The 21616-nt window shown below is 51.4% G+C and overlaps 1 protein-coding gene across 3 annotated transcripts in view; it reads left to right on the forward strand.

Moving 5' to 3' along the window:
• Positions 1-21616, forward strand: part of EML6 (EMAP like 6) — a 340990-nt gene that overhangs the window by 97221 nt on the left and 222153 nt on the right. For all 3 annotated transcript variants that reach the window (XM_074949464.1, XM_074949465.1, XM_074949466.1), the window contains one exon: positions 7295-7432. In XM_074949464.1, coding sequence (XP_074805565.1) covers positions 7295-7432 — 138 coding nt within the window. The remainder of the gene's footprint in view (positions 1-7294; positions 7433-21616) is intronic.

Consider the following 21616-nt stretch of genomic DNA (forward strand, 5'->3'; position numbering starts at 1 on the left):
CCTCATTTCTGGCCTCACCCCATAGCCCACACCCCCAGCCAGAGCCCTCAGCCCCTCCTGCACCCCAACCCTAATTTTGTGAGCATTCATGGCCCACCATACAATTTCCATACCCAGATATGGCCCTTGGGCCAAAAGGTTTGCCCACCCCTGCCTTAACTTGTTATTTCACCACTGAGGGCTGCTCACCTTCTCCCCATACTGTGTTGCCCAGGACAGCAGTATGGGAGCTGACCTTGTCAGACCTTGTCTGTGAAGACTGAGGCAAAAAAACATTGAGTACTTCAGCTTTTTCCACATCATGTGTCACTAGGTTGCCGCCTCCATTCAGTAAGGGTCCCACACTTTCCCTGACCTTTTTCTTGTTACTAACATACCTGTAGAAACCCTTCTTGTTACCCTTCACATCCCTTGCTAGCTGCAACTCCAGTTGTGTTTTGGCCTTCCTGATCACACCCCTGAATGCTCAAGCAATATTTTTATACTCCTGGCTGGTCGTTTGTCCAATCTTCCACTTCTTGTAAGCTTCCTTTTTGTGTTTAAGCTCACCGAAGATTTCTCTGTTAAGCCAAGCTGGTCGCCTGCCATATTTGCTATTCTTTTGGCACATCGGGATGGTTTGTTCCTGCACCCTCAATAAGGCTTCTTTAAAATACAGCCAGCTTTCCTGGACTCCTTTCCCCCTCATATTAGCCTCCCAGGGGATCCTGCCCATCTGTTCCCTAAGGAAGTGAAAGTCTGGTTTTCTGAAGTCCAGTGTCCATATTTTGCTACTCTCCTTTCTTCCTTTTGTTAGGATCCTGAACTCAACCATCTCATGGTCACTGCTGCCCAGGTTGCTACCCACTTCTACTTCCCCTACCAATTCTTCCCTGTTTGTAAGCAGCAGGTCAAGAGGAAAACGGCCCCTGGTTGGTTCCTCCAGTACTTGTACCACAAAGTTGTCCCCAACACTCTTCAAAAACTTCCTGGATTGTCTGTGCACTGCTGTATTGCTCTCCCAGCAGATGTCAGGGTGATTGAAGTCTCCCATTAGAACCAGGGCATGTGTTCTGGAAACTTCAGTTAATTGTCCAAAGAAAGCCTCATCTACCTCATCCTCCTGGTCTGATGGTCAATAGCACATGCCCACCACGACATCACCCTTGTTGCTCTCGCTTCCAAACTTAACCCAAAGACTCTCAACAGGCTTTTCTCCAGTTTCATACAGGAGCTCTGAGCAATCATACTGCTCTCTTACATACAGTGCAACTCCTCCACCTTTCCTCCTCTGCCTGTCCTTCCTGAACAGTTTATACCCATCCATGACAGTGCTCCAGTCATGTGAGCTACCCCACCAAGTCTCTGTTATTCCAATCACATCATAGTTCTTTGTCTGTGCCAGGATTTCCTATTCTTCCTGCTTGTTTCCCTGGCTTCTTGCATTCGTGTACATGCACCTAAGATAACTAGCCGATTGCCCTGCTTTCTCAGTATGAATCAGGAGGCTCCCCCTGTTGCACTCTCCTCCTTGTGTTTCCTCCCAGTATCCCACTTCCCCACTTACTTCAGGGCTTAGGTCACTATCCCCCGGGGAATCTAGTTTAAAGCCCTCCTCACTAGGTTAGCAAGCCTGCCTGCGAAGATACTCTTCTCTTACTTTGTTAGGTGGATCCCATCTCTTCCTAGCAATCCTTCTTCCCGGAACAGTATCCCATGGTCGAGGAATCCAAAGCCTTCTCTCTGACACCACCTGCGTATCCATGTATTTATCTCCACAATTCGATGGTCCCTACCTGGGCCTTTTCCTTCAACAGGGAGGATGGACAAAAACACAACTTGCACCTCAAACTCCTTTATCCTTCTTCCCAGAGCCACGTAGTCTGCAGTAACCCGCTCAAGGTCATTCTTGGCAGAATCATTGGTGCCCACATGGAGAAGTACTCACAAATTTAATTAACACATTTTTTAACGAGCGTCAGCACGGAAGCATGTCCTTTGGAATGGTGGCCCTTTGGCATGAAGGGGCATATGAATGTTTAGCATATCTAGCACGTAAATACCTTGCAATGCTGGCTACAAAAGTGCCATGCAAATTCCTGTTCTCACTTTCTGGTGACATTGTCAATAAGAAGGGGGCAGCATCATCTCCTGTAAATGTAAACAAACTTGCTTGTCTAAGTGATTGGCTGAACAAGAAGTAGGACTGAGTGGACTTGTAGGCTCTGAAGTTTGACATTGTTTTGTTTTTGAATGTTGTTACTTAAACAAAAAAAATCTACATTTGTAAGTTGCACTTTCACGACAGAGATTGCATTACAGTACTTGTATGAGGTGAATTGAAAAATACTATTTCTTTTATGTATCATTTTTACAGTGCAAATATTTGTAATCAAAAACACTTTGATTTCAATTACAACACAGAATACAATATATATGAAAATGTATAAAAACATCCAAAATATTTAATAAATTTCCATTGGTATTCTATTGTTTAATGGTTCAATTAAAACAGTGGTTAATTGCGATTAATCAACAGCCCTAGAAATTATGCCCTTCAGAGTGACCATTGTGGATTTCAAAGCATGAATGCATTTACTCATATTTGTTACTTTACTCTTAGAATACTCACGTTTCTCAAATTATTTTTAAAAAGTAGTGAGTTATTGGGAAAACATACAGAATAAACAGCACCTAAGGTGCTGTAGTTTTGGATTTATGTCTTTGGGCCAAATCCTATATCCAGTGTACAGGTGCATCAAGTTTATAACCCCACATAAAATTACCAGACATTGGAGGACATGAAATAAAAAAGCTAAGATCCACGTAAATCATTGTGTGTAGGCGGTGCAGGTATAAGATCATTATATATTAGTTATTTCTAATTTTACTAAACTTAAGCAATTAGAGAGTACGGTGACTTAAACAATTCAGGCTGAAATTTTTCATGCCATGTGCCTGCCTCAGGCTGAAATTTTCCAAAAATGTTAGTTAAGACAAGTCAGCCATGTCAGAGAACAAGATGAGGAAAAAAATACACTGTCTGTGTTAACAAAAAATTCTTACAACCAATTTATTGAAAATTTCCTGTGTCTCCATTCTTTGGAGCAGGGACTTAAAATTTGGCAGGAGGGCGTCTCTTGGTTAAACTCTCTGTGTTTCTTTACTTCTGCATTCATAAGATGGGATAGACACAGATTAATACGTTTTATGATTTATGGATTGGTTTGAATATTATTTTATATCTGTGCTTTTTCCTGCCATTAAATGTATTGAACCATCAGTAAACCTCCAACATCAAAACTGTTTCCTTCTGTGCCGGTGTGGTTGCTGAGTAAGCTCCTGGGCTGCAGACATCAGTATGTGGTCCAGTAAATAAACATCAGGTATATGATAGAAGAGGCTGGAATATTACCAAGAGAACAGTTAAGGTTTATAAAAGTCAATTATTTCAACCAATTAATAGAAAAACTTCCAAAGAAAGATTTTTTTTTGGCCTTATTTGAAAATACATGCAGTGTTTGTGCAATAATAGCGAACTTCAGCTAGAGCCTCTAGTTTTGCACTTACAAAAGAGCATACACAGGCATTTGATCTATACAAAATGTGCATTTCTCATTTCCATGCACAAAGTCAAGTCCTTACTTCCTCATTTGCACATGAAAATACCTGTATGTGTGCAAAATAGTTACATGAACTTTTTTTGCAGGTGTGAAATCATAGGCCGTAGCTAAATGTTCGGTTGCAGGGAATGGACTGTCCTTTCATTCCTCAACCTGTATTTTGGAAAACCAAACTACAGTACTTGCACTTACATACACAGCATCTAATCTTCCCAGTATATAGAGAAATGGAAACCAGATGCAGAAGACTAACTTGGAAGCAAGATTTATCCCTATGTTTGTACTGAATTATGAAGTCTTAAGTGAAACAGAAACTAAAGCAAACTTTCACTGTTGGGGAGGCCTGCCCATGGATCTCGTTTAGTAGAAATAAACTCCAGTGTTTATCAACTTGCATTGCAGATCTCACTATGGAATGATTCCAGATCTCCAGTCCCCATCTGCATTCCTCATACTCACGATGAGAGTCCAACCGACAGCTATTTTTGTATCTGGAAGTAAATATAAGTGTGTTACTAATACAAAGTGCTTCACTCTGGCTACAAACATAAAATGTGCACTTTAGTTACTCTTTATGTTTACAGAATATCAGGGCAGTTGATATTGATGCTATCTGAAGTACTACCATTTATCCTGGAGAATCAGATGGCTTTTTTCAGACTGTTTTCCAAAAATATCATTTATGCAAAGGCCAAGGATTGTGTATTTTAAATTTCAGTGCTGGACTCTCTGTCCACCCATGATTAGTCACCAGCAGATTAGGTTACTGCCAGAAGAGGGTAGGAGTGTAGCGAAAGCATTTTATGTGACATTGTAGCAGAGTCTATGTACCTGCCCTATTGAAGTGCATAAGTCTGCCCCAGTTTCCCCTCCCGAGTCTCATAGCACACAACTAATGTTTCATCTAAAGTCTCTCCTTTGGGGTCTGATTTATTGGTATTGTTAAGCAAGTATCCACCCATCACCTTTGAATCCAATCCAGGCTTTTCAAGGCCTTTCTGGCATTTTCAGCCAGGCTTCACATTCAGCCTTGTATTAGGGCTCCCTAGTGTCTCCCTAGCAAGGCCTCCTGCTAATCTTGTGCCTGCCCAGCCTAAGCCCTCTCTGTGAAGAGCGTTCTGATGGTTCCACTCGAGAGACTTCACCACAGTTATTCCCCAGGCAGTTGTCTGTCTGCCTGTCTCTGTAGAGCATCCTCTTCCAAGTCATTCCTGTTCTCTGACTCAGACTAAGAGGAAGCCAGACCTTTTCAGAGGTGTTGCTTCCAGCTAGTCACATGATCTTTTCCAGTCACACACTCCCTCTGACTAGGGGACTTCACTTGGGAGCTCCTTGGTCTTCTGAGTCAGGAGTAAAACAAAGATGGAACAGGGCCCTAGCTCCCTAAAAAGGGCCAGCTCACTCTGTGACACACATGAATGTCAGTGAAGTGATAGCTATATTACACACTTGCTTTTAGTCTTATTTCACCTAGGCTTTTCCCTGCTACTGCTAATTTGTGGTGTGGCAGAAGCAAGATCGTATGATATAGTTGAAAAGCAGGTGTGAAACATGTCTTTCATTTTACTGAATGCCACATATAGTGTCTGTAAACCATTAAAGAATAGCTTATCTTAGACTACTTCTTTCAGTGTTCTTTGTGCCCGTGGGTGCAAGTCAGTCCATGGAACCTTCTCATTGCAGTTGGAGCACTCATACACCCCTCCTGCCCTTCTCTTCTGCTTTCCTGGACATTTTGAGGGTGTATAAGAGGAAGTGTTGCACCCTCTGATACCTCCTTTTGTTCCAACTGCAGCAGCAGATGGACTTGAACCTTTCCAGATCCTTCTTTCATGTAGATATTAGTGTCGCAGCCTAGTGCAATTTGTAGTTTTATTCTTAGCATAGTTAACAGTACTTAGTTCTTCAGCTTTGACTACTGGTTCCGTGATGGATCCAAAAGGTGAAGACACCTGGCTTTAAAATGTGTGCCTCTTGTCTGTGGTCTTTCTGGTCAAGGCAGGGCCATATTTGATGCTTGGAGTGTCTCAGTGGGGGCCACTCTCCTTTGAGGTACTCTATTTGCAGCTCCTTTAACAGGGAGCACCTAAGGAGTGCCATAACAGGCAGCAAGCCCTAATGCTCCAAGAAGCTCTGGCTGGGAAGCCTGTCAGATCTGATACCTCAAAGAGATCTGAACACAAGATGCACGTTCCAAGATTGTTGTACAGTTAGTTCCTAAGTAACTGGATTCAACCTTAAAACATTCAGAGACACTGTCAGTGCCAGCCTCTGAGATAACAACCAAACTGTAGTAAAAACCATCAGAGCCTCCTAAATTAATTCCTAAAAAGATTGCATGAGACAGGAAGTCTCCTGTTAGCAGAGCCAAGTTACGTTCAGAAAACTCCTCAGATCTGGATCGAAGAACACTGAATTCTAAACCAAAGATGAGAAGTTTGGATCAGGGTGAATCCTTACCTCAAGTTCATCCTTCAGTTCCAAGGATTGCATCAGATCCAAAGAGAGTTCTGGAACCAGTTGCCAATTCTCCATTGCCAATTCTCAGTTTCAACTGTTGTGATATTATGAATGCATTACATAGATCCACAGTTGGATCATTTACCAGATCTGAAAAGACATTGCCTAAAGGGGATAAAAAGAACATTCCTGCTAGTCACAGTTCTCAGAACTCTCCATCTGAGAAACAGAGGCGGTTGAATGAGCTATCTCAGTTTTCCATGGACCCTTCCTTACTGCCCCCATTTTTGGGCTCCTTCTGTAAAGTTTTTTCATGATTCGCCATTTTCCACATATCAGTTCCTGTAGTTTCACCAATAGTGTCTGTTTGCAAATGTTCTGACAGGGCTATTATTCAACTCAGCAGCTCCATTGGTAACAAACATCTTGGATGCCTCTAACAAAGGGTGGAGAGTACACCTCAACAGATTAGCAGTTTGAGGTTATTGGAGCTCTCAAGAAAAGAGACTACCTATAAACGTCCTAGAATTGAGTGATCTGTTTGGCTCTCAAATCTTTTCTATCTCACATCCAGAAAAAGGTAGTGGAAGTTGTCACAGACTGTATGCCAGCAGTATATTACATGAACAAACAGGGAGGGGCTCATTCTCAGCCTAGCCAAGAAGCAGTCAAATGGGTGTTTCCATCAGAGTAGTTTGTCTCACAGCTGTATATCTAGCAGGAGCCTAACTGAGCAGAGATGTAACAGGATTTGCATGATAATTGTTAAAGAAATTGGTGATAGATGACATCTTCAACATGTGAGGGTTCCAGGACATAGATATTTCTGCAAATCGAAAGAATATGAAGTGTCACCACTTTTGCTCAAGAGCAGGGCGAGAGAGAGAGAGAGCGCGCGAGTCTGTCTGTATCAGATGCTTTCACCTAAACTGGGGGAAGGGTCAGTTCTGTTCCCCCCCACCACTTTCCTCTCATTCAGAGAGTGATAAAGAAGATAAGGCAAGGTAGTAACAGGATAATTCCAGTTGCCCCCCCAAGACAAGAATAGTTCATGGATCTTCTTCAACTCTTCAAGGGAATGTACAGACTTAAAAAGACAAAATGTGCAGTGAATGTAAGCATACTTACTGTGTGGATCAATTTGTAGAAGCTGGCATTTCATTTCTGCGTTTGATAGTATTGAAAGTCTGTAATCATAAGTATTGTGCTTTGATTCTCAATTTTTTGTGTAGATTATGGAGCCTTGCTGATCATGCCTTGATTGCTCGCTGTAATATGGAAGAAGCTGTGCGCAGTGTATCTTTCAGTCCTGATGGATCTCAGCTAGCTCTTGGAATGAAAGATGGCTCCTTCATTGTTCTCAGAGTAAGGTAGGACAGTGAATTGTATTTCAGCACTGATGACTCTTCTAGTAACTCAAGGCCAAATCCTGAAGTCCTTTAGAAAATATTTTTTAAATCAGTGGGTATTTTGTTTAGAAAAAATTTGAATAAAAAATTATCAAAGCCTCTAGGTATTTCTCCTCAGTTGGCTTTAGAGGTGACTACTACTACTAATAATGTGTATTACACCCATGCTTTAATGTATAATTTTATTTAAATTTAACATAAAATGTCTCTCATGACATCACTAATAATGTTGTCTAAGTTTAAGCTTTCAAACTTAGCATTTTCAAGTGAAAAGCATCTGTCTTATGGCTTAGTAGCTCTGAAATTAAACATATCTTTTGGGGAACAGAAACCATGTTTATGACATGCTAATAGATGCTAGGTTTGAGAAGGACCTCTTCAGTCACCAAGTCCATTTCCTGCATGAATGTAGGAAAGCTTGCTATCTGTCATAATTTCTTTAGTGATGTCTGAAGGAAAGTTTGTGAACATTTGCATATTAAGTGAAAATCAAACTTCCCATGTAATAGGACAGCCCCTTTTAACTCTTTAGAATGATTTTTTTTCTATTTCAAAAGCCATAGTACAAGCTGTTTTTTGTTGGAATAATGGAATGGAAGAAGTGCAACAGCAAATGAAATATTTAGGTAGGAATAAAAACCTATAGACAGTGGGAGATCTGTGAAAGTTGCTGTAGTACACTTTTACCATACAGGGCCAGATTTTAAAACGTGTACCCACATTTCACCAGCAGAACAGATATATAAATAAAGTTCTCATTTGTGAGCAAAACTCAAGTGACTGTGCATGAGAACAGATAACTAAATATGTAACCACTACACATGCACATGCTGCTTGGTAAGTTCCATAGGCGTGCATATATATTTTGTAGCTGCAATGAAGGTATATGTATATGAAAAATTGGCCTATTATTTTTTCCCATAAAATAATCCCATATTTTACATAACTCATTACCCAAATGGGATCTAAAGTTTCCAGACTTGATTCTCCACTGCCTTGCAGCTTGTGTAAAGTTGTGCACCACTGTGCTAAGTAAGAGTAAAATGCTATTGTTCTCCTTTGATAGTGTTTTACCCTTAATTGCAGAGATGCAAATGCCTATACAAAGTGCAGAAGCAATCCAGAGTCAGAACCTCCATTTTTCTGCTTCATGTTATATGAAATAGAAAACACAAACATGCTCATTACCCATTCATTTCTATGGAAAGCCAAAGCAATATTACACGTGTATCTTACTGCGCACTCTTTACTCCAGGAAGACATTCATTTATTTCAACAGAGGTTTTGCATGAGTAAAAGATTCTGAATAGGGCCCTAAGAAGTCATTTATTATTGAGGTTGGTGGATAAAGGAATTAAAAATGAGTACATAATAGAAGTAAAATGCATGATATTGTTCTGCAGTCAAGGCTTGTTAATAGGAAAAAAGGAACATTTCTTTGGATACTTGAAGTACATATCCCAGATATAAGTAAAAAGGTATTCCTCACCCAGTGAAGATTTGCAAAAGGTGTGCACTAAGAGGGTATTAATAATCAAAGAATCATAGAAGCATAGAATATCAGGGTTGGAAGGGACATCAGGAGGTCATCTAGTCCAACCCCCTGCTCAAAGCAGGACCAATCCCCAACTAAATCATCCCAGCCAGGGCTTTGTCAAGCCTGACCTTAAAAACCTCAAAGGAAGGAGAATCCACTACCTCACTAGGAAACCCATTCCAGTGTTTCACCACCCTCCTAGTGAAAAAGTTTTTCCTAATTTCCAACCTAGACCTTCCCCCACTGCAACTTGAGACTATTACTCCTTGTTCTGTCATCTGCTACCTCTGAGAACAGTCTAGATCCATCTTCTTGGGAACCCCCTTTCAGGTAGTTGAAAGCAGCTATCAAATCCCTCCTCATTCTTCTCTTCTGCAGAAGAAATAAACCCAGTTCCCTCAGCCTCTCCTCATAAGTCATGTCTTCCTGCCCCGTAATCATTTTTGTTGCTGGACTCTTTCCAATTTTTCCCCATCCTTCTTGTAGTGTGGGGCCCAAAACTGGACACAGTACTCCAGATGAGGCCTCACCAATGCCGAATAGAGGGGAATGATCACGTCCCTCGATCTGCTGGCAATGCTCCTGCTTATACAGCCCAAAATATACTGTTAACCTTCTTGGCAACAAGGGCACACTGTTGACTCATATCCAGCTTCTCATCCACTATAACCACTAGGTCCTTTTCTGCAGAACTGCTGCCTAGCTGGTCAATCCCCAGTCTGTAGCAGTGCATGGGATTCTTCCATCCTAAGTGCAGGACTCTGCACTTGTCCTTGTTGAACCTCATCAGATTTCTTTTGGCCCAATCCCCTAATTTGTCTAGGTCCCTCTGTATCCTATCCCTACTCTCCGGTGTATCTTCCACTCCTCCCAGTTTAGTGTCATCTACAAACTTGCTGAGGGTGCAATCCACGCCATCCTCCAGATCATTAATGAAGATATTGAACAAAACCGGCCCCAGGACCGACCCTTGGGGCACTCCGCTTGAAACCAGCTGCCAACTAGACATGGAGGCATTGATCACTACCTGTTGAGCTCGATGATCTAGCCAGGTTTCTGTCCACCTTATAGTACATTCATCCAGCCCATACTTCTTTAACTTGCTGGCAAGAATACCTTGGGAGACCCTATCAAAAGCTTTGCTAAAGTCAAGGAATAACACGTCCACTGCTTTCCCCTCATCCCCAGAGCCAGTTATCTCGTCCTAGAAGGCAATTAGATTAGTCAGGCATGACTTGCCCTTGGTGAATCCATGCTGACTGTTCCTGATCACTTTCCTCTCCTCTAAGTGCTTCAGAATTGATTCCTTGAGGACCTGCTCCATGATTTGTCCAGGGACTGAGGTGAGGCTGACTGGCCTGTAGTTCCCAGGATCCTCCTTCTTCCCTTTTTTAAAGATGGGCACTACATTAGCCTTTTTCCAGTCATCCGGGACCTCCCCCGATCACCATGAGTTTTAAAAGATAATGGCCAATGGCTCTGCAATCCCCTCCGCTGACTCCTTTAGCACTCTCGGATGCAGCACATCCGGCCCCATGGACTTGTGCTCATCCAGCTTTTCTAAATAGTCCCGAACCACTTCTTTCTCCACAGAAGGCTGGTCACCTCCCTCCTCATACTGTGCTGCCCAGTGCAGTAGTCTGGGAGTTGACCTTCTTCGTGAAGACAGAAGCAAAAAAGCATTAAGTACATTAGCTTTTTCCACATCCTCTGTCACTAGGTTGCCTCCCCCATTCAGTAAGGGGCCCACACTTTCCCTGACCTTCTTCTTGTTGCTAACATATCTGTAGAAACCCTTTGTGTTACTCTTAACATCCCTTGCTAGCTGCAACTTCAAGTGTGATTTGGCCTTCCTGATTTCACTCCTGCATGCCTGAGCAATATTTTTATACTCTTCCCTCATCATTTGTCCAATCTTCCACTTCTTGTAAGCTTCTTTTTTGTGTTTAAGATCAGCAAGGATTTCACAGTTAAGCCAAGCTGGTCGCCTGCCATATTTACTATTCTTTCTACACATCAGGATGGTTTGTCCCTGCAACCTCAATAAGAATTCTCTAAAATACAGCCAGCTCTCCTGGACTTCTTTCCCCGTCATTATTCTCCCAGGGGATCCTGCCCCTCAGTTCCCTGAGGGAGTCAAAGTCTGCTTTTCTGAAGTCCAAGGTCCGCATTCTGCTGCTCTCCTTTCTTCCTTGTGTCAGGATCCTGAACTCGACGATCTCATGGTCACTGCCTCCCAGGTTCCCATCCACTTTTACTTCCCCTACTAATTCTTCCCGGTTTGTGAGCAGCAGACCAGTTCTTCTGGTCAAGAAGAACTCTGCCCCTAGTTGGTTCCTCCAGCACTTGCACCGGAAAATTGTCCCCTACACTTTCCAAAAACTTTCTGGATTGTCAGTGCACTGCTTTATTGTTCTCTTTGACAAAGTTCCTCCTCTGCCTTGGTGGATCCTGTGCTTATTGGCGGATTTGCTCACCTCAGAGATTCACGGCAGCCCTCAGTTTGGCCACTTTTGCCAGTGGCTCAAATGTGCTGTTCACTCAGCTAACCTCATCACTGGCCAGCATGGGGAAAAGGAGGAGAACAATCCCCGCAGTCTCTGCTGGCCCACCTAGTGGGTTGGGGGACAGGCCAGAGACCTTCCCTTCTGGTGGGACCCACAATCAAGGTCAACTCCTCTTATATCAAATAGGGAGTTAGGGGGATGGTGGGAACCCGGGCCCGCCCTCTACTCTGGGTTCCAGCCCAGGGCCCTGTGGATTGCAGCTGTCTACAGTGTCTTCTGTAACAGCTGCGTGACAGCTACAACTCCCTGGGCTACTTCCCTATGGCCTCCCCCCAGCACCTTCTTTATCCTCACAGTAGGATCTTCCTCCTGAAGCCTGATCACGCTTGTATTCCTCAGTCCTCCATCTGCACACCTTCTCACTCCCTGCTCCTTGCACGCCCTCCACTAACTAGTGGGAAGTCCTTTTTAAACCATGTGTCCTGATCAGTCTGCCTGCCATAATTGATTGTAGTATGTTCTTAATTGGCTCCAGGTGTCTTAATTAGCTTGCCCATCTTAATTGGTTCTAGCAGGTTCCTGATCGCTCTCATGCAGCCTCTAGTGCAGTCAGTCAGGGAACAGCAACCGGCTGCCTCTCCAGTGGCCAGTAGATCAGCCCTCGACTCCTCTCCTATAGCCCTCTGGCTTGGAGGGAGGCTGCTGCTGGGGCTGCTGCATGGGGGGGAGCCCCTTTGCCTCACTACAGGGACTGGTCAGTCTGCTCTGGCTGCCCTGCTGGCTGGAGCTCCTCTCTGGCTGCCCTGCTAGCTAGAGCTCCTCTCTGGCTGGAGCTATCCCTCCCTTGGGCTGCTGCTGCTGGCTGGAGCTCCCTCCCTCCCTCCCTGAAGGACTGCTTTGCTGGCTGGCTGGTGGGAGCTCCCTTCCCTGGAGGACTGCTGCTGCTACTGCTGGTGTGGGGGAGGAGGGCCTTGCCGGCCTGCCCCTCCATCCCCACCTCCATCCCTCTGGAGGGAGAACCAAGGACTCCATTGCCGACACCACCACCTTCCCTGTCTGGGTCCTCACCTGCCGCCTGCTTGCTGCTGCTGACTGCTGCTCCTGAGCCTGCTGCCTCATCGAGGAGGAGGGAGACTGCTGCGGGACACTGTGGAGGGGGTTGATTGGCATTACTGGACTGAGTGACTCTAACACCTGTGCTCCTGGGGTGGTGGTAGCCTTTGCTGCTGTGGGGGGTCCGGGGAAGGGCATGGAGTCCTCCCCATAGCCTAGTTGCCCCCCTCCACACTTTCCTCCACCAGCACCACTATCACCACCGCCGCCCCCTCCACCAACCCAGTTAAACACTGACACCTGCTGCTCACCCCTTGACGGGGCCATTTGCTCCTCCCCTCACCACCATCTGGGACTGTACCTAGCAGCAAGCAAGGACTGGAGTGAACCTCACCAGTGCTCGTGCCCCCGCCCCCTTGGACTTGGCCCCTCTGCCCCAGTTGCGTTGGGCCAGGGGCTGCCCCACTACTCCCGCCACAGCCCAGTTTTTCCCTCCCTCCCTACTGTAGCCCCCAGAAATTTTTTTTCCCACTGTTGTTTGCCTGCCCTGCCATGGCCCCGCCCTAGGTTTGTGAGTTTGTTGCTTTGCGTGCCCTGTCTTTTCCAACAGTTAGTTTTTTCCCTGTTCTACCTGCCCCGCCCACAGCTATTTCACCACCTGTTCCTACTCCCCTGCCTCCCATTGGCCCCCTGACCCACCCAGCCCACCGCACTGTGTGCCCATGTCCTTTCCCTGAGCGCTTGTGCCCCCACTCCTTTAAGTTGTATACCCTGATCACCACACCCCCCTGATGCCATTGTAGCCCTTTCCCATCCGAGTGCAGCCGGAGGAGCCGATACCCCGCCCTGCGCCTGTGATTGTGCCCCCCTTTTGCCCCTGTGTCCCCACTCCACTTGCACCCTCCCCTGCCTGCAGCCTAGCGGGGAGGAGTGGTTGCTTATTCCATTTCCCCCGGTCCCTGCTGTAGTCCCCCGCCCACTGGTACCCTCCTTCCCTGACCGCAGCCTAGCAGGGAGCAGCGGTTACCCAATTCCCTCCCTCCGATCCTCCCGCTGGACTTTCCTCACCTGCGTGTTGCTTAGCTGGGAGGAGCAACTGCCCATCGCTCCACCCCCATATTAGGGCCTCCTCTTGCTACCATGGAGGAGGACCCTGCCCCTGCCCCTACTCCCACCCCTGCTCCTGCCTTGCTGACCCTGTGGTCCCCCCTTTGCCACTGCCCCGCCTGCCCCTGCGGCTGACCTCTCAGCCACGACTGGTCCAGACTCCGCCGCTGCTGTGGCCCCCCTTTCCACAAGCAAAAAGGACCAGGGGAACAAGAAGGGCAAAGACCCCGCCTGGAAAACTAAACCTCCTGCGGGCGGGGCTGCCCTTCCCACCATGGCCCCGACACCTACCACGACCCCTCATTCCCCTGCCATTCCTTCCACCAGCTCTGGGGGCGCTCCATCTCAGGCCCCCAGGTGGCTGCCACCCCTCCGCATGCCACCGTGCCATCCACCGTGCCATCCACGCCACCTCCGGTACCATTCCTGGTGGCCGGGGTCCCTTCCCCTCGCTGACCAGGAGGCACAGATTCTGCTGCCTCCTGGTACCCACCTCGCCCCACGTTGAAACGTACGTACGGGTGTTGTCGAGACTGGTGGGGCCCACGGCCATCATGGCGGCCTCCAAAATGTATGGAAAAGTCGTGTTCTTCCTAGTGTCGGAGGCTGCCACTCAGGAGGTGGTGGAGAAGGGCCTGGCAGTTGGGGGTGTGTTTGTCCCCCTGGAACCTGTGGAGGACCTGGGCATATGGGTGGTGTTGACCTCCGTCCCACCCTTCCTTCCCAACGCTGCCCTGACACCTGCCTTCTCCACCCTGGGGAAGCCCATTTCGGTCATCAGCCCTCTCCCACTGGGCTGTAAGGACCCTGCCCTCTGTCACGTCCTATCCTTCCGCCGGCAGGTCCAACTCCAACTGCCACTGGAGGTGCATGATGGGGTGGTGCTCAAGGGGTCCTTCCTGGTGCCTTACCAGGGGGCCCACTACCGGGTCCACTACACAACGGGGGAGGCCCAGTGCTTCCTCAGCCTGACGACAGGGCACGTTCGGAGGGACTGCCCCCTGGCCCGGGACCCCTGAGGCCTGGGAGGGCGCCGGCCCTGTCATCACCAGTGACCCTGGTGGCCTGGCTACTGCTGCCACCACCCCTCCTCCTCCTGCCATAGCCCCTGCTCGGGCCATGGGGACAGCCCCCCTGTCGCACCCAGAGGAGCGGGCGGGCCTCGTCTCCATCAGCTGCAGTTTGGCTGGCCAAGGAAGAGGGCCCGCCCCCGGGGGAGGTTTCCCTTCCCACCACTGTCCTGCCCTTGCTGCCCCGAGCCCCGGAACCATTGACCTTGCCCCCTGGCCCTATCCCTGCTGACCTGCTCTCCACCTCAGGAGGGTGCTCGTCTGGGGGAAGCATGGTGTCTGCAAATCACAGGCTCGATCCCTCCCCTCCAAGGAGGAGGGAGAGGAAGCCCCCTAAAAGATGCTGCGGGGGGCTGATGCTGCTAAACCTTCTGTTGTTCCCCCAGATGGGGCCCAGCAGGAGGCACTGGCCTTGGAAGCTGTGGCAGCGGACAAAGGCCCCCTTGCCGAGTCCCCTCCTGAGGAGACCTGTGTAGGAGTTCCCCTGGCCCTTGTGCCACCTGTGCCCCCTGCCGCTGCTGATACCAGGGCAATCGTTGCCCCGGTTACTGGTGGGGAGGACTCTGGGGCTGCGGGGACTGATTTTACGTCCATCTTTGAGGAGATTAAGGCCCTGGGTCTGACCCCGGTCACCCAGGGGGAGGACAACCCCCCGCCAGCGGGCCTTGATCTGGGCAGTGGCTTAGTCCTGCTGCCCCTTCCTCCTGCCTGCCCCTCACCCCCAGCTGTCACACCTACTCTAGTCCTTGGGGCGCCCCTGGCCCTCCCTATTTGCCAGACACAGATAGCATTACATCTGAGGCCGCTGAGCCCCTCGGGGCGATGGCCGATGCCGAACAGCCGGGCCCCGAGCCTGTGGGTGGACCCTCTAGCACCCGGACAGAGTGGCTAGCCTCCCCTCGGCAGGGGGGCCCCACTGCTGACTCCACCGTGCCTACCACCGTGGCTGTGGGTGACGCACTTCCCGCAACTCCCATGCCCGGCTTAGGCGAAGGCCCCCCTCCCACCTCTACCCCCTTGGCCCTGAGCCCTGGTCGAGAGGAGCTGCACCCCGGCAGCTCGGCTGCTGGGGACCATGAACCCATTTCTGACCCTGCTCACACTCCTGTCCCTGCCCCCAATCCTGCTCCTGGCCCCTCTCCTGCTCCAGGCCCAACCTCAGTCCCCGTTCCCGCTTTAGGCCCTGGCCCTGGCCCAGCTCCTGCTCCCAAAGCACCGCCTACTTCTCTCCCCTCCACCTCCCGTGCTATTGCTGCCCCCGAGGTTGTCTCGTTTCCTCTACCCAGGGACAACCGTCGGGGTGGTTTTTGTCTCTCATTTTTCCGACAACATTGGGGCTGCAATATTCCCTCTGCCGTCCCCTTCCTTTGCTTGGGATGGGGACAGGCTGCCCCGTGCAGTTTCTCTGGGGCTCGCCCCCCTGTTTGCCCGTCTCTGCAGGCCACGGGGATCTCTCAGGGGCCCCACCGGAGGATGGCAGCAGGCTGGCTGCCACGTCCCCCTCTGCGCTGACGGATGAGCTGCGCCGTTTCCTAATGGAAACCCGTGGCTCAAAGGGCAAGGTGCAGCTCGTCCTCCAGCACTGGGGGGACTTCTATCACGTTCTCTGGGCTGTGAAGGCCCTTTTGAGCGAGTGGAGAGGGACCGGGAGGCAGGACATCGCGGCCTACCAGCGGGCCCGCAAGTTCCACAACTCCCTATTGACCTTTGGGGTCAAGACCAGGTTGTTGTGGGGCCCCCTGGAGGCTGTCGATCACCCTGCCCATGAGGATCCACCCCAGCCCTCACTATGACAGTCACCATCTTTGCTACATTAAACACCCAGGGCTGTAGGGTGGGTCTCTGCAGGAGCCAGGTGCTCTCCTTCTTTTGGGAGGGGAGGTACTCTGTGATCTTCCTGCAGGAGACCCACACGGCTTCAGCTGTTGAGGCTAGCTGGTGGCTGGAGTGGGGGGAACGGGGTTTATTTTAGCTACCTCAGCGCCCATTTGGCTGGGGTGGCCACCCTGTTCTCCCCCAAGCTACAGCCCGAGGTGCTGGGGGTTGCCGAGGTCGTGCCGGGCCGCCTGCTGCACGTCCAAGCCTATGTGGTGGGGCTGATCTTAAACCTAGTCAATTTTTATGTCCCAAACACGGGCCCTGACCGGATGCACTTTTACTGGCAGGCGTTGGCCTTCCTTGGCACCCTGGATCCTCATGAGGCACTCATGAGGTGGGGACTTCAACACCACCCTCGAGGACCGGCACTGCTCAGGACTCGAGAGTTCGCTGGCTGCCGCGGGTGTCCTCAGGGAGATCATGGACCATCACTCCCTGATGGACATCTGGCGCAACCATAACCTGGATGACGATACCGCCTTCACCTATGTCCAGGTGGAGGACGATCAGTCGCGCCACTTCCAGTTGGACCAAATTTATCTCTCACGTTTCCATCTGGCACGAGCCCACGCCTCCGGCATCCGGTCGGCCCCGTTCACGGATCACCACTTGGTGACTGTGACGGCCTCTCTCAGTTCAGAGAGGCCAGGGCCGGCCTATTGGCATTTTAATAACAGCTTGCTGGAGGATGTGGGCTTCATGGCATCCTTCCAGGAGTTCTGGCTGGCCTGGTGGGGGCAGCAACGTGCCTTTCCCTCGGCACGGCAATGGTGGGATGTGGGGAAGGTGCGCGCGGGGCTCTTTTGCCGAGACTACACCTGGGGCGCTAGCTGGCCGAGGGATGAGGTGATAGGGCAGTTGGAGTGGGAGGTCTTAGAGCTAGAGAGGCATCTGGCCTCCAGCCCCGAGGATCCACCCCTCTGCGCAGCGTACCAGGGGAAACGGGAGGAGCTCCGGGCCCTGGAGGACCATCGGCCCCGGGGTGTCTTTGTTCGATCCCGCATCTGTCTTCTTCGGGAGATGGATTGTGGCTCCACTTCTTCTATGCCCTGGAGAAAAAGTGGAGAGCCAAAAAGCATGTCACCTGCCTCCTGGCGGAGGACAGTGCCCCCCTCACAGATCCGGAGGAGATGCGTGGAAGGGCCAAGACCTTCTATGCCAGCCTATTCTCCCCAGATCCGACCAACACTGAAGCCTGTAGGGTTCTCTGGACCGAACTCCCGATGGTCAGCGTGGGGCAACTGAGACCAGCTGGAGCTGCCTCTCTCTCTGGCCGAGTACTCGGAAGCCCTCTGTCTCATGCCCTCCAACAAATCTCTGGGCATGGATGGGCTGAATGTGGAGTTCTACCGCATCTTCTGGGACGTCCTCGGCCCAGACCTCTTCACCGTCTGGGTCTAGTTCTTGAAAAGCGGGGTCCTCCCTTTCTCGTGCAGGCGAGCCGTGCTCGCCTTATTGACGAAGAAGGGGGACCTCTGACTTACGGAACTGGCGTACCACCTCGCTCCTCAGCACAGACTACAAGGTCGTAGTGAAGGCCATCTTGCTGTGTCTGGGGTCCGTACTGGCGAATGTGGTCCATCCCGACCAGACCTACACCATTCCGGGCTGGATCATCTTCAATAACTTGTACCTGGTCCGGGACCTCTTGGAGCTGGGGCGTAGGGATGGTCTGTCGTTCGCCCTCCTGTCCCTGGCTCAGGAGAAGGCATTTGACAGGATGGACCACTGGTATCTCCTGAGCACTCTGCAGGTATTAGGCTTCGAGCCCCAGTTTGTGGGCTTTCTCCAGGTACTGTATGATGAGGCGGAGTGTCTGGTTAGGCTCAACTGGACCCTGACCGAGCCGGTCAGCTTCAGGCGGGCAGTACGGCAAGGGTGCTCCCTCTCAGGCCAGCTGTACGCTCTGGCAATTGAGCCCTTCTCTGTCTCCTCCGCAGGAGGTTGACAGAGTTGGTGCTTCGGGAGCCAGAGCTGCGGCTGATCCTGTCAGCGTACGTCGACAACGTGCTCCTCGTGGTTCAGGACCCGGGCGACCTGATGCGCGTGGAGGCCTGCCAGGTTGTTTACTCAGTGGCCTCCTCCACCCGGGTCAACTGGGTCAAGAGCTCTGGCCTGGTGGTTGGGGACGGGTGGCAGGCGAGCTCTCTCCCACCCATGCTTCAAGCCATCTGGTGGAGTGCGTGTCCGCTGCTCTATCTCTAGCTCCGCTCCTTCCATCCGATGCGGAGGCCCCCCGAAAGACCAGGAAGGGAGTCACTGACACCGAGCCTTCTGTCTTGCCCCCGGATGCATCCTATCTGCTAGAGCCGGCTGGGGATGATGTGGCAGCAATGGAGGGTAGCACTGCCTCGCCTCTGGAGTCCCTCCCTGGGGGGCCCACCGATGGAACCCCTTCTGCTCCCTTGCCACCTGAACTCCCTGCATGCTCCGAGGCAAGTGTCGCTTCAGGCACCAGCGAGGAGGTCCCCGGTGTGATGGGTGGTGATTTCCCCTCCATCTTCACGGAGATCGAGGCCCTGGGTCTGACCCCAGTCACTCAGGGAGAGGACAACCCAGGGGTTGTCTCTGCCAGGGGGCCTCAATCTGGGTGACCTCACCCTGGCGCCCCCTCCCCATGCTCCATCCCCCTAACTGCTGCTTCTGCTCCCGCTTCCAAGGAACCCCTGGACTCTTCCACCAGCTCTGCCGCAGATGACCCCCCACTAACGGCCGCTGAGCCTATTGAGGTGACAGCCAGTGCCATGCGGCCGGGACCTGAGTCACCAGGGGCATCCCTCGTTGATGCGGGGCAGCCGACCTCCTTCCCGGGTGGGTGCCCCACTGCTGCTTCCCTACCTATCGATGCCATGGCTACAACACCTGCCTTGGAGCGCGAGCCCGGTATCATCGAAGGCCCTCATCCCACTCCACAGACCCCTGAGCCTGGCCGAGAGGTGCCGCCCTTCAGTGGCTCAGCTGCTGGGGTCCATGATCCCACTTCTGCCCCTCTCCCCAACCCTGCTCCCGACCTCTGCACTGCTCCTGATGCCGACCCCAGCCTCCTCCCCTCCACCTACCATGCTGCTACTGCCGCCCCTGGAGCTGTCTCCTTCCCCTTCCCGGAAGACGACCCACAGGGAGCGGCCTTCGTGTTCCCCTGTCCCGACCCCCTAGGGGCTGCTATTTTCCCTCCGCTGCCCCCTACTGAGCCAAGGTCTGAGGTGGGCTGCGTGGCACCAACACATTGGGCACCACGTCAGGTGTCCGCCCCCTGCCTGCCTGTCTTGGTAGGCCACGGGGCTTCGACAGGGGCCCCACTAGAGGACGGCTAGGGGCCTGTAACCCCGCCCCCCGATAGGCTGTGAGAGGAGCTGCAAGAGTTTCTCCAGGATGCGTGCGAGTCCCGGAACAAGGTGCAACTTGCTCTCCAGCTCTGGGGGGACTTTTATCAAATCCTCCGGGCCATAAGGGCCATTCTGGGGGAGGGTAAAGGGACTGGGAGGCAGGCCGCTTTGACCTACAAATGGGCCTGCAGCTTCTGTGACTCTTTGCTCACCTACGGGGTAGGTCATGGTTTGCTGCACGGCCCAACGGGGGCCATGAGCATCCCTGCCAGCGAGGATCGCCCCCAGGCCTTCCCATGGCATCCATCATCTTCACAACATTAAACACCCGGGGCTGTAGGATGGGTCTCCGCAGGTGCCAGGTGCTCTCCTTCCTTCGGGAGTGGGGGTACTCTGCGGTTTTCCTGCAGGAGACCCATATGGATCCAGCCACTGAAGCAAGTTGGCAGCTGGAGTGGGGGGACAGGGTCTATTTTAGCCACCTCACAGTTCATACGGCTGGAGTGGCTACCCTGTTCTCCCCCGACCTACGACCTGAGGTGCTGGGGATCACCGAGGCTGTGACGGGCCGCCTGCTGCACCTCCGGGTCTGTATGGAGGGGATAGTGGTCAACCTCATCAACGTTTACGCCCTGACATTGGGCCTGGAGCGACTGCACTTTTATCAGCAGGCATCCACCTTCCTTGGCTCTTCGGATCCTTGCGAGTGCCTGATCCTGGGCGAGGACTTTAATACCACCCTCGAGGAGCAGGACCACTTGGGGACTGAGCAGTGCCCAGCCGCCATGGATGTCCTCCAGGAGATTGTCAACCGTCACTCCCTGGTGGATGTCTGGCGCGACCACCACCCGGATGACGTCTCGATGTTCACCTTCATCTAGGTGGAGGCCCATTGGTCGTGCCACTACCAGTTGGACCGCATTTACTTCTCATGCTGTCACCTTTCACGGCATCCGGCCGGCCCCGTTCTCAGATCACCACCTAACGACCGTGATGGCCTCTCTCTGTGCGGAGAGGCTGGGGCTGGCCTGTTGGCACTTTAATAACAGCTTGTTGGAGGATGTGGGCTTCATGGCATCCTTCCGAGAATTCTGGCTGGCCTTTCCCTCGGCGCAGCGGGACGTGGGGAAGGTGCGTGACCAGCTCTTCTGCCACGACTACACCCGGGGCACGAGCCGATGGAGAGATGCGACAATAGAGCAGTTGGAACGGGAGGTCTTAGAGCTGGAGAGGCGTCTGGCCACCAGCCCCGAGGATCCATCCCTCTGCAGAGCATGCCAGGAGAAGTGGGAGGAGCCCTCGAGGACCATCGGGCCCCGGGGTGCCTTTGTTTAATCCCGCATCCGCCTCCTATATCGTGGCTCCCGCTTCTTCTATGCCCTGGAGAAAAAGAGTGGGGCCAAGAAGCACATCACCTGCCTCCTGGTAGAGGACAGCAGCCCCCTCACGGATCCGGTGGAGATGTGCAGGAGGACCAGGGCCTTCTATGCAGGCCTTTTCTCCCCGGATCCGACCGATCCTGATGCTTGCAGAGTGCTCTGGGATGGCCTCCTGACGGTCAGCGCGGGCAACCAAGACCGGCTAGAGCTGCCTCTCACTCTGGCTGAGTTGGCAGCTGGTGTCAAGTGGAGTGCCCCAGGGGTCGGTCCTGGGGCCGGTTTTGTTCA

The sequence above is a fragment of the Natator depressus genome, chromosome 3 (assembly GCF_965152275.1).
Source record: "Natator depressus isolate rNatDep1 chromosome 3, rNatDep2.hap1, whole genome shotgun sequence".
NCBI classification, from domain to species: domain Eukaryota; kingdom Metazoa; phylum Chordata; order Testudines; family Cheloniidae; genus Natator; species Natator depressus.